Consider the following 12,990-nt stretch of genomic DNA (forward strand, 5'->3'; position numbering starts at 1 on the left):
AGGAAAAGACTGACGTGGACTAGATGGTGGAGTGTGTGCACACCTTACCCACTTGTACATCCTGCCTTCACACCCTTTCTGAAATCCCAAGAAACAAAAAAGTGGGTGAATCAGCAGGTCTAACAAAAACATTGTTGCAGTTAAGTCATCGTGGACTGAGCAGCAGCCACAGCTCTTGACTATAAAACTTACCATCGTCTTTCTGCTTCACCTTGAAGTGGCAGGTCAAGGACAAGAGACCTCCCAAGTCAGTGTCTTCTCTGATGCTATGTATACTGCAAACTTTTCTCTGGAAAGCTTCCTGGTATTTTCTCAGTGTATGGAAGACTAGAGAAAACATACACATGCTTGAGCTGTACAGGGCACTATGACAGAGAGGAAGGGTGTTGCTGGTCTTTCACAGATTCTCTTCACAGCCTTTATCTCTTTCCTGGGTGACCCAGAGCTCACTAAGTGAGAAAGACAGAAACTAATTCTAGGTTCTCAGTACTGTGAGGCACCTGATCACCTGAAATATGTTGGTTCTGGAGGCACAGAAGAGAAAACAAACAAACAAAAAAATCATTTTACAGTTTTATTTAATGGGTTATTTCTAGAGAAGGAATGTGTCAGGGCAGCAAGTTTCTTGCACTTTGGCAGAGCCTATCAAGAGAACCATCAGAAAACAGTGATCTCTTGTTGTGTGACTCCGGGCCATTTTGGTTTTTTGTTCTATAAGCAGTTTAGCTATTTCTCTAGTAGGTCCTGTTACAGCAATATTCATCTGTACGCTTTAATGTCTTACACAAAGTTCTTCAAACTAGAAGAAAGGAAGGCGTTCCCTCTTAAATAAAATACTGATCTGTTATCACTTACCTGGATTTGAGTTACTTTTTTTTTCCCCCCCATTTTTAGACTATATCTTGAATAGATGATAGAATCATAGTCCAATGTAGCACTTCATCCTCAATTTCCAAGAAATTCTATATGCTACTACTTGGTTTAAGTGCTACGGGTAACCTTTTTTTTTATTCCAGTTCCTCTGATACTAAATTTTGGTATCGTGTATGCAACTCTAATCTGTTAGCCCTTAGCAAACACTTAGGCTATTAGAACCAAACCAAGCAAACATTTAAACTATAACTGAATTGGCTTTCTAAGTGTTATTGGTTTCTTATGTCATTAATAACCCTACTTAGCAGAATATTTTTTGCTGGATCAGTATTACTAGTTGACTTCTACATATTTTTCTCCAAAAAACAAGAGTAATTTTCTACAGGTAGGATAGCATATAAAAGAAAAAAAAGCCTAAGTATTTGCATTCCTTAGGCTGTAAAATTGGAGACCTGTGATTTTGTATCATAAGGTGGTCTAGGTATGTTGCATTGCATTTGCAATATGAAATAAACTCTCATGCTACAGGTTTGTCAATTTGAGTTTTTTTTATCTCTGCTTAGAGAAATTAACCAGATTGCATGCCTATGAACCAGAGAAACCACACACACGATGCATGAGTGCGCGCTTCTGCCCCCTCCCCTCTCCCCCTTCCTTTCACAGAACTTTTTCTGGGTTATGTGTTCTCATTGCTTTCCTGCTTAAGACCAGGCTGTAAAACCAGGGAACCCTTGAGAGAACTATGCTAAAGACCCCTTCATAGCCTATCCTTGTGGTCACCAGCACCATACCTCTTCTTAGTCGGAAGTTTGTTTACGCCTATTTGCGGCATTTTTGAGAATGGTACTAATGCTGTCAGTGGATGTAGAAACTCGGACTGACCGTGAATAGCTTGGAAGTTCGAGCTCCTACTTGAAGTACTGTACTTTGGTACCTTTCAACTGTGACAAAGTTAGGGTTACTTACCCACATGAAATGGGCTGAGGCAGCTATTGCATGAGTTCTGTATCTGCAGTGCTTTGCCATCCTTGGTTAAGCAGCTTCCTGTTGGAACCACTGATCTGTCTAACATTACTGTATGCGACAGAAGTGGTCAGGCTATGTGCCATGTTGTATGCATTCAAACCTACTTCTAAGTACTGATTTTGAGAAAACTGTATTTGGATAACTCAAACTCAGGTGTGTGTGGCATCACATTTAGTAATTTATTCAATTTTCCTATCATCCTGTTGGTAAACTTTGCTTTCATAACACAGTTTTACAGATTTTACTTTTGGGGATAATTTTTGGCTTAGGCATCAGCTAAGGAAGGAGGGAATGTCAGTCCCCTAGTTGCATCTATTGTGGGCCTGGCACGGTGGAAAAATGGGGATTGCTTGCAACATATTTTGCACTTAAAACTTCTGACAATTTCCTAGAGGGATCCTAAACTACTGTCACCAGTAGTTGTAGTTAGTGGCTGTTAATGCTGTTGGGACTGGTAGCTTCAGCTCAGTGCTAGTTGCATTTTCTTAGAAGTTTTTGGTGAATATAAGATAAGCTTTTTGGGGAAGGCAGCAATATGGAAACAGATTCAAAATTATATAGGCTTCTGTTTTCTCCCTTTATTTGCTAGTTGCAGATTGTGAGCTTGTATATCATGAAAGCAACCAAGACTACTTTGGGGGGAAAGGAGTAGGTGGGGAGGGATCATGGAAAGCTGTGTGTATTCAGGGTATTGAAAAGGGAATAAAATAAAAATAGTGGGCACATGGAAAAATGCTGTGTAGCAGCAAAGAGCCCGTATGACTTTCATGAGTAGAAGCCATGCCTTGTAAATCGCTAGATCATTTTTGAAATTGGGACGGGGGAAAAAAAAAAGCATGTGGCATTTGTATAGTGTTTAGGAAGTATGTATTTGATATACTTTTATTAAAGCAAAAAGAAACATTGAGAAGGTCTCTAAAACTTTCTTTTTAACTTGGAAAACAAAGGCCTAAGAATGATTGGTCAGTTTTAATAACAGGAGGAGACTAACGGGTTGGAAGAAGATTTTTAAGGGATCTGCACTTGGGATATGGTAGTCAGAATTTTCATAAATGTTACCTTGCTGGTATCTCTCAGATCAGAATTTGCTCATGAAACCAGATTACTTGGGGTAGTTAAAACTAAAGCTTAACCGGAGAGCATTGCTAAAGGTAATCTGTTACTTTGACTGAGGCAAGACGTTTTATATTGATAAATGCAGTGGAATCCACATGGCGGGTGAGGGGTAGAAATCTAAACAAGACAAATACCTATGATGATTTCAAAATCTGTCACAGGAAAAAACTGCTAGCACAGTAGTGATTAAAAAAAAGATACAGATAACATAAGAAATTGCTAGTAAAGGCTTTTAGAGCAAAAGAGCAAACATGCTAATGATATCTTCAGTTTTTGAATAACGGTGTAGCTTTTGTTTCATCCATCTCAAAATGTGTAATAGAACAATACTGGGTATGTAAACAGTGATGGTCAAAAATATGGAACAGCACCTATACCTTTAAAAGCAGAGTGCTTTAGCATAGTAATTATGTGCAAGAGGTGGGGGAGAAAAGGGATATGATAAAACTTAGAAAATCATAAATATTATGTAGAGCTGAATAGGATATGATTATTTTCTTTCTTTAAAGTAATGTAATTAGTGTTTTTTCCTTGCATTTTGCTCAGAAGAATATGTAAAGACACCTATGTAAAAATTACTGCTGCATACTGGGCTCTATTAGCAATATACAGCTGGTCAATGGAAGTGTTTCTTCACCTCTACTTGGAACCATTAAGACTATGTCTGCATTACTGTGTCCAGTTTGGGACTCATCCCACATACTGACATACTGGAGAAGATCTGGTGGAGGGTCTCCAAGATGGTTAGAAGGCTGAAGCAAATGCTGTACATGGAGAGGCTGAGAGATTTGGCTTCTTCAGTTTTAGGATAAGAAGGGCAGGGTTATTGCTGTTTTCGGTGATCTCATAGGGAGGTTTAGCAAAGGAGGAGCCAGAGTCATCTCAACCCTACAGCTGCCAAGGATGAGAGGCAACAGACAGAAGTTGCAACACTGGAAATTCTGATGATATGTTGGGAAATTTTCCCCCTCCCCCACAACGAGGTTAATCAGACATTGGGAAAATTGTTCAGAAGGGTAGCAGAAACTCCAGCCTTTGAAAACACCTGTTAATAACTCAACTAGACAAGACCACAAGCAATCTGATCTCATTTGCTCCTGTTTGAGCAGGGGATTTGACCACCTGATCTTCTGAGGTCCTTTCAAAGATGAACTGTTCTGTAATGCTGTGGCTTTGTGGAAGACAAAAACATAAAGGTCCTAAAAGGCAGTAAACAGGTTCACAAGGTAAAAAAAGGTACATCAGTAGCTAGTTAATGTTTATCCAGGAAGAACATCCATCTATCTCCATACTTTTTGCTTATATATGGAAAGAGCACACTCTGCTATTTTTTTCTGGTCCTGTTTGATACTTGGCTCTGTATCTCCTAAGACACAGAGCAGAATGGCTGATGAAAATGACCCCTGCTGGCTACGTATTCCCACTGCTGCTGCTGGCTTCTCTGGAAAGTTTAAAAAAAAATAAAAAGCATTAGTTTAGACCGTACATGTGATGGACACCATGCTGGGGCAAGTGTGGGAGTACCTTAAACCTTCTGTAGAACTTCACTGCTGTATTCTTTTTAAGGATCTAGTGTTAGCGGTGGATGCTGGGCCAGATACATCTCCGGTCTGACCCAGCATGCCCTTTTTTTTTTTTCCTTTTCTTTTTTTTCCTTTTCCTTTTCTTATCTCCTGGGAAATAAAAATGATGAATGGCTGTTTAATGTAGCTTAAAAATGAGTTAATCACATGAGAGTTAATTTTCTGACAAGTCAGTGAATGGGAGAATTTTCCATCCCTCTCTTTTGTTGCCAGTGTCCAGAAGAAGTTATACGGTCGAGTAATAGTAGCTATTTCCTGACTGTACATTTGTTATAGTTAAGGTGGTGAACCACAATAAATAGTAAGTCTGTGTAAGATTTTCTTTTCAACCTGTCTAAATATATCTGAAACAAAACCCCAGAGAGCTATGATTTTTATTTGTTCTGTTAACATGCAACAAATACGAACTTTATCTTTTTTTTTTTTTTTGGTCTTACAGCATAAGCAGCACTATTATGGATGTAGACAGCACAATTTCCAGTGGGCGTTCAACTCCGGTTATGATGAATGGACAAGGAGTTCCTGCCTCCTCTGCAAAAAGCATTGCTTATAACTGTTGTTGGGACCATTGCCATGCTTGCTTCAGCTCCAGCCCAGATTTGGCAGATCACATTCGCTCCATACATGTGGATGGTCAACGAGGAGGGGTTGGTGTCATTTTTTGTTTTCTCCCTCTTTCTTAGTTGCCAATATTTTACTCTTTAATGACAATAGCGAATCTTATGTTTTAAAGTATCAGTTCTGTAGCCAGTGACAACTAAGGTTGGGCCTTCAGCAATCTGGTATTAGGCATTCAGCTGTGTCTTTTGCATAGTTCACTTGATTTGGTATTCTGTGTTTTTAATTGAATGCCTAACTTTAAGAATATAGTAAGTTCTTTTAATAAATTATTTTAAGCTATCAGGTTTTTTGATAGATGTGCTAACTTCTCAACATCGTGAAGCTGTTGGTATATCTTTAAGTGCTTATATTTGGAATTAATTTTCTTAAAACTATTAGTGTACATGTTACTGCATGTGAACTAAGGTGAAGTCATATCTTGATTATTTTTATGAATGGAGTATCATTAGAGGTAAAATATATAAAAGATATATAATAGGGAAGTTGTAAGACTCATTGACTTGAGAGTACAAATTCTTACCAAAACAGCTCTGTCTGTAGTACTGATGGCAAGTATACCTTCAACATAACTGCATCTAGTTTGTTTGTTTTTTTTTTTAAAATTGAGGTACATGCATAATTATCTATATTTCAGTCTAATCCCTGGTCAAATGATGCAATTTCCATTGGTCTCACAATTTTAATGTTTCAAAACATCTTCTAGTAGTGTAATTTCAACTCTGTACTTAACTACCCGCCCCTCCACAACCTCCCAAATTACCTTTGCCTGGAATATGTCATGTAAACTACTTTTACATCAAACACAAGCAATCTGCCTGCCTTTGTTACCGTATGTTGCAGCTCTCTAATTTCTTGGAGAGCTAATACCAAATCTTAACCAAGAATAGTCATTATCTTTTGACTTTTTGTCCTGTCACTTCACCAGAAGTAGAATGTTAGGCCTTACACTTTATCTTGAGTGAATAAAAGCCTTAAATAAAATGCTAATTTGCATTACCTTAAATAATTTATTATGTAATTGTGTCACTGAGACAGTCGTGACTCTGGTTGTATTTAGCTAATGTTTTTTGGTATGATTGAACTTTCAGCTTCATATTTCGTGACTTTTTTCATTCCAAGCTCTAAGCAGAATCATCCATCCAGTGAGCTGGCTTTTTAGCCACCCATGAGATGATTTCTGTAGTTCACTTCATAGGTTTATAAAAGTGTTATATGAATCCTGGATGTTTTTTTTTTAATTGAGGTACATGCATAATTATCTATATTTCAGTCTAATCCCTGGTCAAATGATGCAATTTCCATTGGTCTCACAATTTTAATGTTTCAAAACATCTTCTAGTAGTGTAATTTCAACTCTGTACTTAACTACCCGCCCCTCCACAACCTCCCAAATTACCTTTGCCTGGAATATGTCATGTAAACTACTTTTACATCAAACACAAGCAATCTGCCTGCCTTTGTTACCGTATGTTGCAGCTCTCTAATTTCTTGGAGAGCTAATACCAAATCTTAACCAAGAATAGTCATTATCTTTTGACTTTTTGTCCTGTCACTTCACCAGAAGTAGAATGTTAGGCCTTACACTTTATCTTGAGTGAATAAAAGCCTTAAATAAAATGCTAATTTGCATTACCTTAAATAATTTATTATGTAATTGTGTCACTGAGACAGTCGTGACTCTGGTTGTATTTAGCTAATGTTTTTTGGTATGATTGAACTTTCAGCTTCATATTTCGTGACTTTTTTCATTCCAAGCTCTAAGCAGAATCATCCATCCAGTGAGCTGGCTTTTTAGCCACCCATGAGATGATTTCTGTAGTTCACTTCATAGGTTTATAAAAGTGTTATATGAATCCTGGATGAAACAATGAAATGGATGAGGTGTATTGGTATCCTGTGGGCTTTCACGTAACTGCATCTCCGGGCATCTTTGTTGTCCCATCCATGATCCCTTTTCATTCCTTAAAAAGGGACTGGAAGATTTTTCAGGGTGGTTTTTTTTTTTTTTGTATTGTATTTCTGTTCACTTACATTCCATGTGACATGATTTGTGGATATTTTTATTTAGAGAATGTTAGACTGTATTTGTCTTTCTGAAAGAGGAGCTTGTTGGATGCACCAGGTGTCTAATGACTGTTGCATTCAGTTCACACTTTTTATTCCCCTACTGGAGTTGATTTATTTTTTGAAAAGTTCTTCAACTTGATGTTATGGAAGAGGACTGATCTTGGCTGGTTCTTTTAAAGGATTTGTCTGCCACCTGCTGGCGAGGTGTTTTAAGTGGTGTTAGAAATTACATTGTGGTTTTGATTTGATTTCGGATATTACTCAAGTACAATGGCTATAAATTTGAGGAAAAGTGGGAGTAGTACCTGCTTATCGAGAACTTCAAAGTAATGTGATAAGCACCCTTGTATGGTAAAATGTGTATTTTCAAGCTAATACTGAGATAATGGCTCCAAGCCAAACCAGATAGATCCATGAAAAGCCCAGGAAAGTTGTGACAAAATAGTTTTACCTCCCAAAAATTTTTTTCAGAAATATTTTGGATTCAGCCTTTTGACAAGGGTTCCCAAGAAGCCTTGCCTGGACTTCTGTTGGGTTGTTGTAAAACCAACAACCTTGTTTTTTGGAGGGTCTGCATTTCCACAATCTGTGACTTCATAGTAGTACTCCTTTGGGTGCCCTGCAGTCTGCAGTTGCTGATGGGACGGTTACAGGGCTGTTCCAGAGCCAGGAATCTCAGAAATTCCAAGTCTGTGGCTTCAGGGGGATCTCAAAACTGAGGGGCAGCAGACATCAAAGGTTTAGGGGGTTGGGCCTTATGTGTCAGTAGATCTGGATCAGTCATACAGATGTGCAGGGTTTTCCAGCTTTGTATTAGTAAGCTGGGTTATCTATATATTATACAGCAAGTACATAGCACTCCTGTGGGTGTTCTTTTGTTTTGAAAATACAGTCTTTTGAAGATTGAGTTTTTTAATCTCCAAAAGAGAAGAAGAAACTCAAATGCAATTAGTTTCCTGCAGTTCAGAAAAACTGTACCATGGACAGTGCTATTCCTGCTATTTGCTGTTACAAATCAGGGCTATACCTCCCTTCACACACAGACCTGATGAAATTTTAATGAAAGGCAAGTTCGTTGAGCTTTTTTATTCACTCAGTTATAGACACAATGAGAGGAGAGAGAAAAGCAGCATGAGTAAGTTCTACTCCCCTTAATGCACTATTGTGCATATGACTGATCTGTACACTGGAATCACAAAACACCCATAGACTTTGAATTGTGTGAGAAATTGTAACTTTCTTCATCAGGAATTGAGTATAAGGCCCTAACTAGAAGTATCCAGTATTCCATAATATAAAACTCTGGTATCTAAACAACTTTATTGTAATTAAGAATTTTTACTTTTTCATGCTCAAAGACTAAAATTATTACTTGCTTATGAGAGTAAATTATTTTATTTCCATATCTGCTACCCAGAAAGTGTAAATTTGTCATTTAAAAATGTTCTGTCTCAATATCTGCTGGATACAGATATTGAGCGCAAACACAAACTCTTTGCAGTGGATGCTGTGGCTCTCAATTGTGTTTATCTGCAAGAGCATTTGTTTTTTGATATTTTATTCCAGTGACCTGCTTTTTTGACACTTGTGGTTGTAGTTTATTTTTTTTCTTGGTGAGATACGAGAAGCGTCTTGCAAAATAAATGGTTATTGTTCAAAATTCTTTGACGTACTTTGTATTTTGAAAACAGGCTTCTTTGCTAATCTGATTTTTTTTTTTTTTTACTGTTTTCTTTGACTTGTGTAAACTTACCACATTTTTACTCTATCAGGTGTTTGTTTGCTTGTGGAAAGGTTGCAAAGTATATAATACACCTTCAACAAGTCAAAGTTGGTTGCAGAGGCATATGCTGACACACAGTGGGGACAAACCTTTCAAGGTAAGGTTCATTGCAAGATATATCATCCCTTATTTTAATAGTGATCCTATTTATTTTTCCTGATAGATTATATTTAATTGAAAAATGCCATCACAGGAGGATTTCTTAAAAACTATCCAGTGAGCTGAGCCTTCGTCTTTGCAATAATTGTGCCCAAAGGTCCTGTTCTGTTGTGAAAACAGGTGAAGATACCGTTATTGCTTCTCTATCCCTGTTTCTTTTAATCTATAAATGGTAGGGGAGTCTAAAACTAAATAGTGCTGAAGTTCAATTTTTTGTGTGTTTTCCAGTTGAGCTGCTTACACTGTAACAGTGAGATATTTTGCCTCATGCTTTACACTTCCACATTAATCTTTCATGCCTGGTGGTGCACATTCTGTGCTTGAGTAAGAGCTGGTTTAGTTAACAAAATTCAGTTGAAACACAGTCAGTGACTATTTATGGTTAACCTCTCTGAGAATGATAAGTCAGGAATGCAGGACCGTTGAGCTGACTGTATTTCCTGCATAGTATTTTCTAACTTTCTCTTTCTTTCTCCCCCTAATCTGTACCTGCAATTCTAGGTATAGTAGTGTTTATCATTCCCATATCCACCAATCCGTTATTAATGAGTTGCTTCATCCTCTTATGGATACAGTTGGGGCAGTTCATAGCTGTCAGTCCTGGATCACTTGATGGTAAGTCCCACCCACACTACTTCAGACTGAAGTTCTCCTTCCATGTAGGATATGAAAATGAATTAGGGTTTTTATTAAGTTCAGGTAGCATTCTATGCCTTCTTCCCCCCCATCCCCAACCCCACCAAGTTTTAGTCACTGTTTCTCCACTTCCCTCTCCTCTCTTTCTTCTCATGTAATATCTTCTGCTTTTTTTTATTATTTTAAGGCAGTTTTATTACTAAAAAATACTTTTCTGTTACAGTGATGTCTTCCAGAAGTTACTTCTCCTGCCCAGCTTATAACAGTAGTTGTGACAGAAAACAAAACTAAACTCAAAACCTAGAGAGTAAAAATAGTGCGTCACAGGTGAAAAAGTTTTTTTAATAAAGGTTAGACTTTTTTCCATACTGAACTGTGTGGTTTAGTCTGAACATTTCTGACTGAGTGAATAACAACAGGAAATTTGCTCTTGAGTTTATCATACCGTTTGTTCAAAGGAATAAGGTTAGCATGCTCTTGGAAGCATAGCATAAGGATCATAGATCCCTGAAAGTGTACAGAGATGATTGTTCTAGCAGTTGATCTAATCTTAAGTGTTAATCCCTGAATAAAATAAATTTAAAAAAACGGTCATCAGAGGAAACTTGTACCTTAGGTCTTCTCATATTGGAATGAAACATTTTATATATCTTAAAGTATAATGGCAAGCTTTGGTCTTGAAGGGAAGTCTTTCAGTAGGGTAATTTGTATACTTATTTGGTCTAGATCAAAGAAACTCAATTTTATAGACATTGGGTTTAAAAGAGGTGGGCATAGCTCAGAAATAACAGTAGTACTTTTGAGTCTGTCAGAGTTACGTAGGAAAGTCCGTAAAAGTTGGTATCCCAGTTTTTTGCCTAAGCTGGTTAGAGCTAGAGCCCTAAAATTTAAAACAATTAGTTCTGATAATAATCATCTTGTGTTAAATATGTGTTGTTTCACCAGCTGATTTTCTGTGCTTTCTGATCATACTAAGGGAAAGAACAAAACACAGGCTAAGATTGCAGTAGTTAATCATCATGGCTCAATGTGTGTCACTTCAGCATTTTTTCCTACTGTTGTCTTCAGTCCTTCTGTTTGTTTTTTATCTCTGTATTTCTCAATCTGTTCCTGGGGGCTTTGAATGGAGGATAATTGTGGTCTGAGTAGAATTTTGTAACGTCTTTTGTTTCGCTGTCGTTTATGCTCAATATAGGCTTCAGGGCTCACATGAGGTAGCCAAGTATGTAAGTGTCTGTGATAGTAATCTATTAATTAACTAGCCCCCTTTCCTCGCTTCTTTTCTTTTACAAGCTTTTGAAATCTACTGTGATACAAAAACACTTAAGAAAGTGTTGGATATTAGTCTTGGTCGGTCCAAGTACAGCTCTTACTGTTTTACGGCAGTCATTCAAAAATGGAGCAAATGTTTCCGTTTGGTGCATTTAGCTGTTCTTATAAATCTTAATTGCTCACCTTTTAGGAAGAGACAAATTTTTTCAAGTCAGAGTTGGATTAAGGACCTCTTGTTCTTGATGATTACTGCAGACAAAATATCTCCCAAAACCTAAATTACAAATGAAATTTCTGTTGCCTCATGAGAATACACGAGTTCTAGCATAAAAGAAGGAATCTGTCATTTTAGAGAACTTGCTGAAAATACCTAGTCATTCAGTGGTTTAGTTTAACAAAAAAAAAAAAAAAAAGTCAGGATTTCTGAGGAAAGCCGTAAAAGGCAGTAATGGAAATAATATAGCTGTATGCTGTTGTCTGGAGAACTGCTGTTCATGACGTTTTTAAGAAAAGCAAAGAATGTTAGCTAGGAAAGTGACAATTAAAAGCATGGAAAACTTACTTTTGTAAAGGTAAAAGAACACTATAATCATTTAATGAACAGAGGAGAGAAGTATATGGCAGGTTGCTATATTCCTATACTTCTAGACAAAATAAGAGACAAAAGTATTTTCTTAAATTCAAAGGCAGTTGGGGACTGTCTCAGGCATAAAGCTCTCCTTTGCATTAAAACTACTCTGTTGAAGGATATGTCCTTGTCCTGTCACCCTTTTGCTTGCAGGTGGACTCATTTTATGTAGTTGCCCATTTTGGGTTTGATTTTCTATTTTGGTGATACACATGGTGGTGTCCTTTGATTAAAAGCTGTACCTGGCTGTAAATGAGCTGCTGTGCTTTCATATTAAAAGGTCTTTGTGGGTTTACCTGCCCTTTCCATGCATTCATATAAACTATGTGACTGTGTAGTTCATTTGTCATAGAAATGAACCCACTTCTAAATTACAAAGGCAAAATGTTTCATATTTTCATAAGTTTCTCCTGGTTTTTTTTGTTTGTGTGGTTTAGTGTGTCCCCCTCAGCATTAATATTGCAAGACCTCTGTCACAGAAGAGGTAAATTTCCTTACGAATACCTATTTTTGAGACCTTTGTTACGCTAGCTCCGTTTTTATATAGGGCAATTTCCTGGTAGTGTATGTCCAGCTCATAAGGAGGAGACATTTTATATCTGAGTCATCTGCTGAACTAAGGAGAAAAAAAAAAGATACCCAAGATCTTTGGGCAGAATTTAGGAGCTCAGTTCCCCTTTAGTCATCAGATTATTTCCTCCCCTTTTTTCTAAGTTTTTAATACTGATGGCCTTGGATTTCATGTGGAACACATGGATGGATTTTTTGCTTGGTTTTTGAGGCCATCATCACTAAGTTTTGTAATTGGTAAAGTATCTTTTCCTAGGGCACCCACCAATCCCTCCACCAAAGAAAAAGTGTCCATTAAATGAGACATAGTTACCATTCATTGCCAGCTAGTTCTCAGTCTGTAGTCAAATACTATTTCTGCAGAGCAGCATGCTTTTCCAACCCTACTTTTGGTAAGCACTGTTGCCTAGATTTGTCTGTCTTGTCAAGAGGAACAAACAAACAAACAAACTGGTCTTCCAGAACATGTTTCTGGTTGAGAACTTGTGGCCTTCTTTGGCCCGCTGTTAGGTATTTTTGAAGTTATGCTACTGCTCTTAGTACCTGAAGTTCGTTGCTCTTGTGCTGCTGGAAGTTTTCTCTTTGTTTATTGCAGTCTGATTCTAGCCATCCTTTTTTTTTTTTTTTTTTTTTTTTTTTAGAAATTTATTTAATAT

The 12,990-nt window shown here is 37.3% G+C and overlaps 1 protein-coding gene across 2 annotated transcripts in view; it reads left to right on the plus strand.

Moving 5' to 3' along the window:
* The first annotated feature begins 5,039 nt into the window (after positions 1 to 5,039).
* Positions 5,040 to 12,990, plus strand: part of AEBP2 (AE binding protein 2) — a 34,873-nt gene continuing 26,922 nt past the window's right edge. For both annotated transcript variants that reach the window (XM_009278996.1, XM_009278997.2), the window contains exons 1-2: positions 5,040 to 5,245; positions 9,059 to 9,166. In XM_009278996.1, coding sequence (XP_009277271.1) covers positions 5,054 to 5,245; positions 9,059 to 9,166 — 300 coding nt within the window. In that variant the 5' untranslated portion in view covers positions 5,040 to 5,053. The remainder of the gene's footprint in view (positions 5,246 to 9,058; positions 9,167 to 12,990) is intronic.

The sequence above is a fragment of the Aptenodytes forsteri genome, unplaced genomic scaffold, assembly GCF_000699145.1.
Source record: "Aptenodytes forsteri isolate BGI_AS27 unplaced genomic scaffold, ASM69914v1 Scaffold241, whole genome shotgun sequence".
In the NCBI taxonomy this organism is placed as follows: domain Eukaryota; kingdom Metazoa; phylum Chordata; class Aves; order Sphenisciformes; family Spheniscidae; genus Aptenodytes; species Aptenodytes forsteri.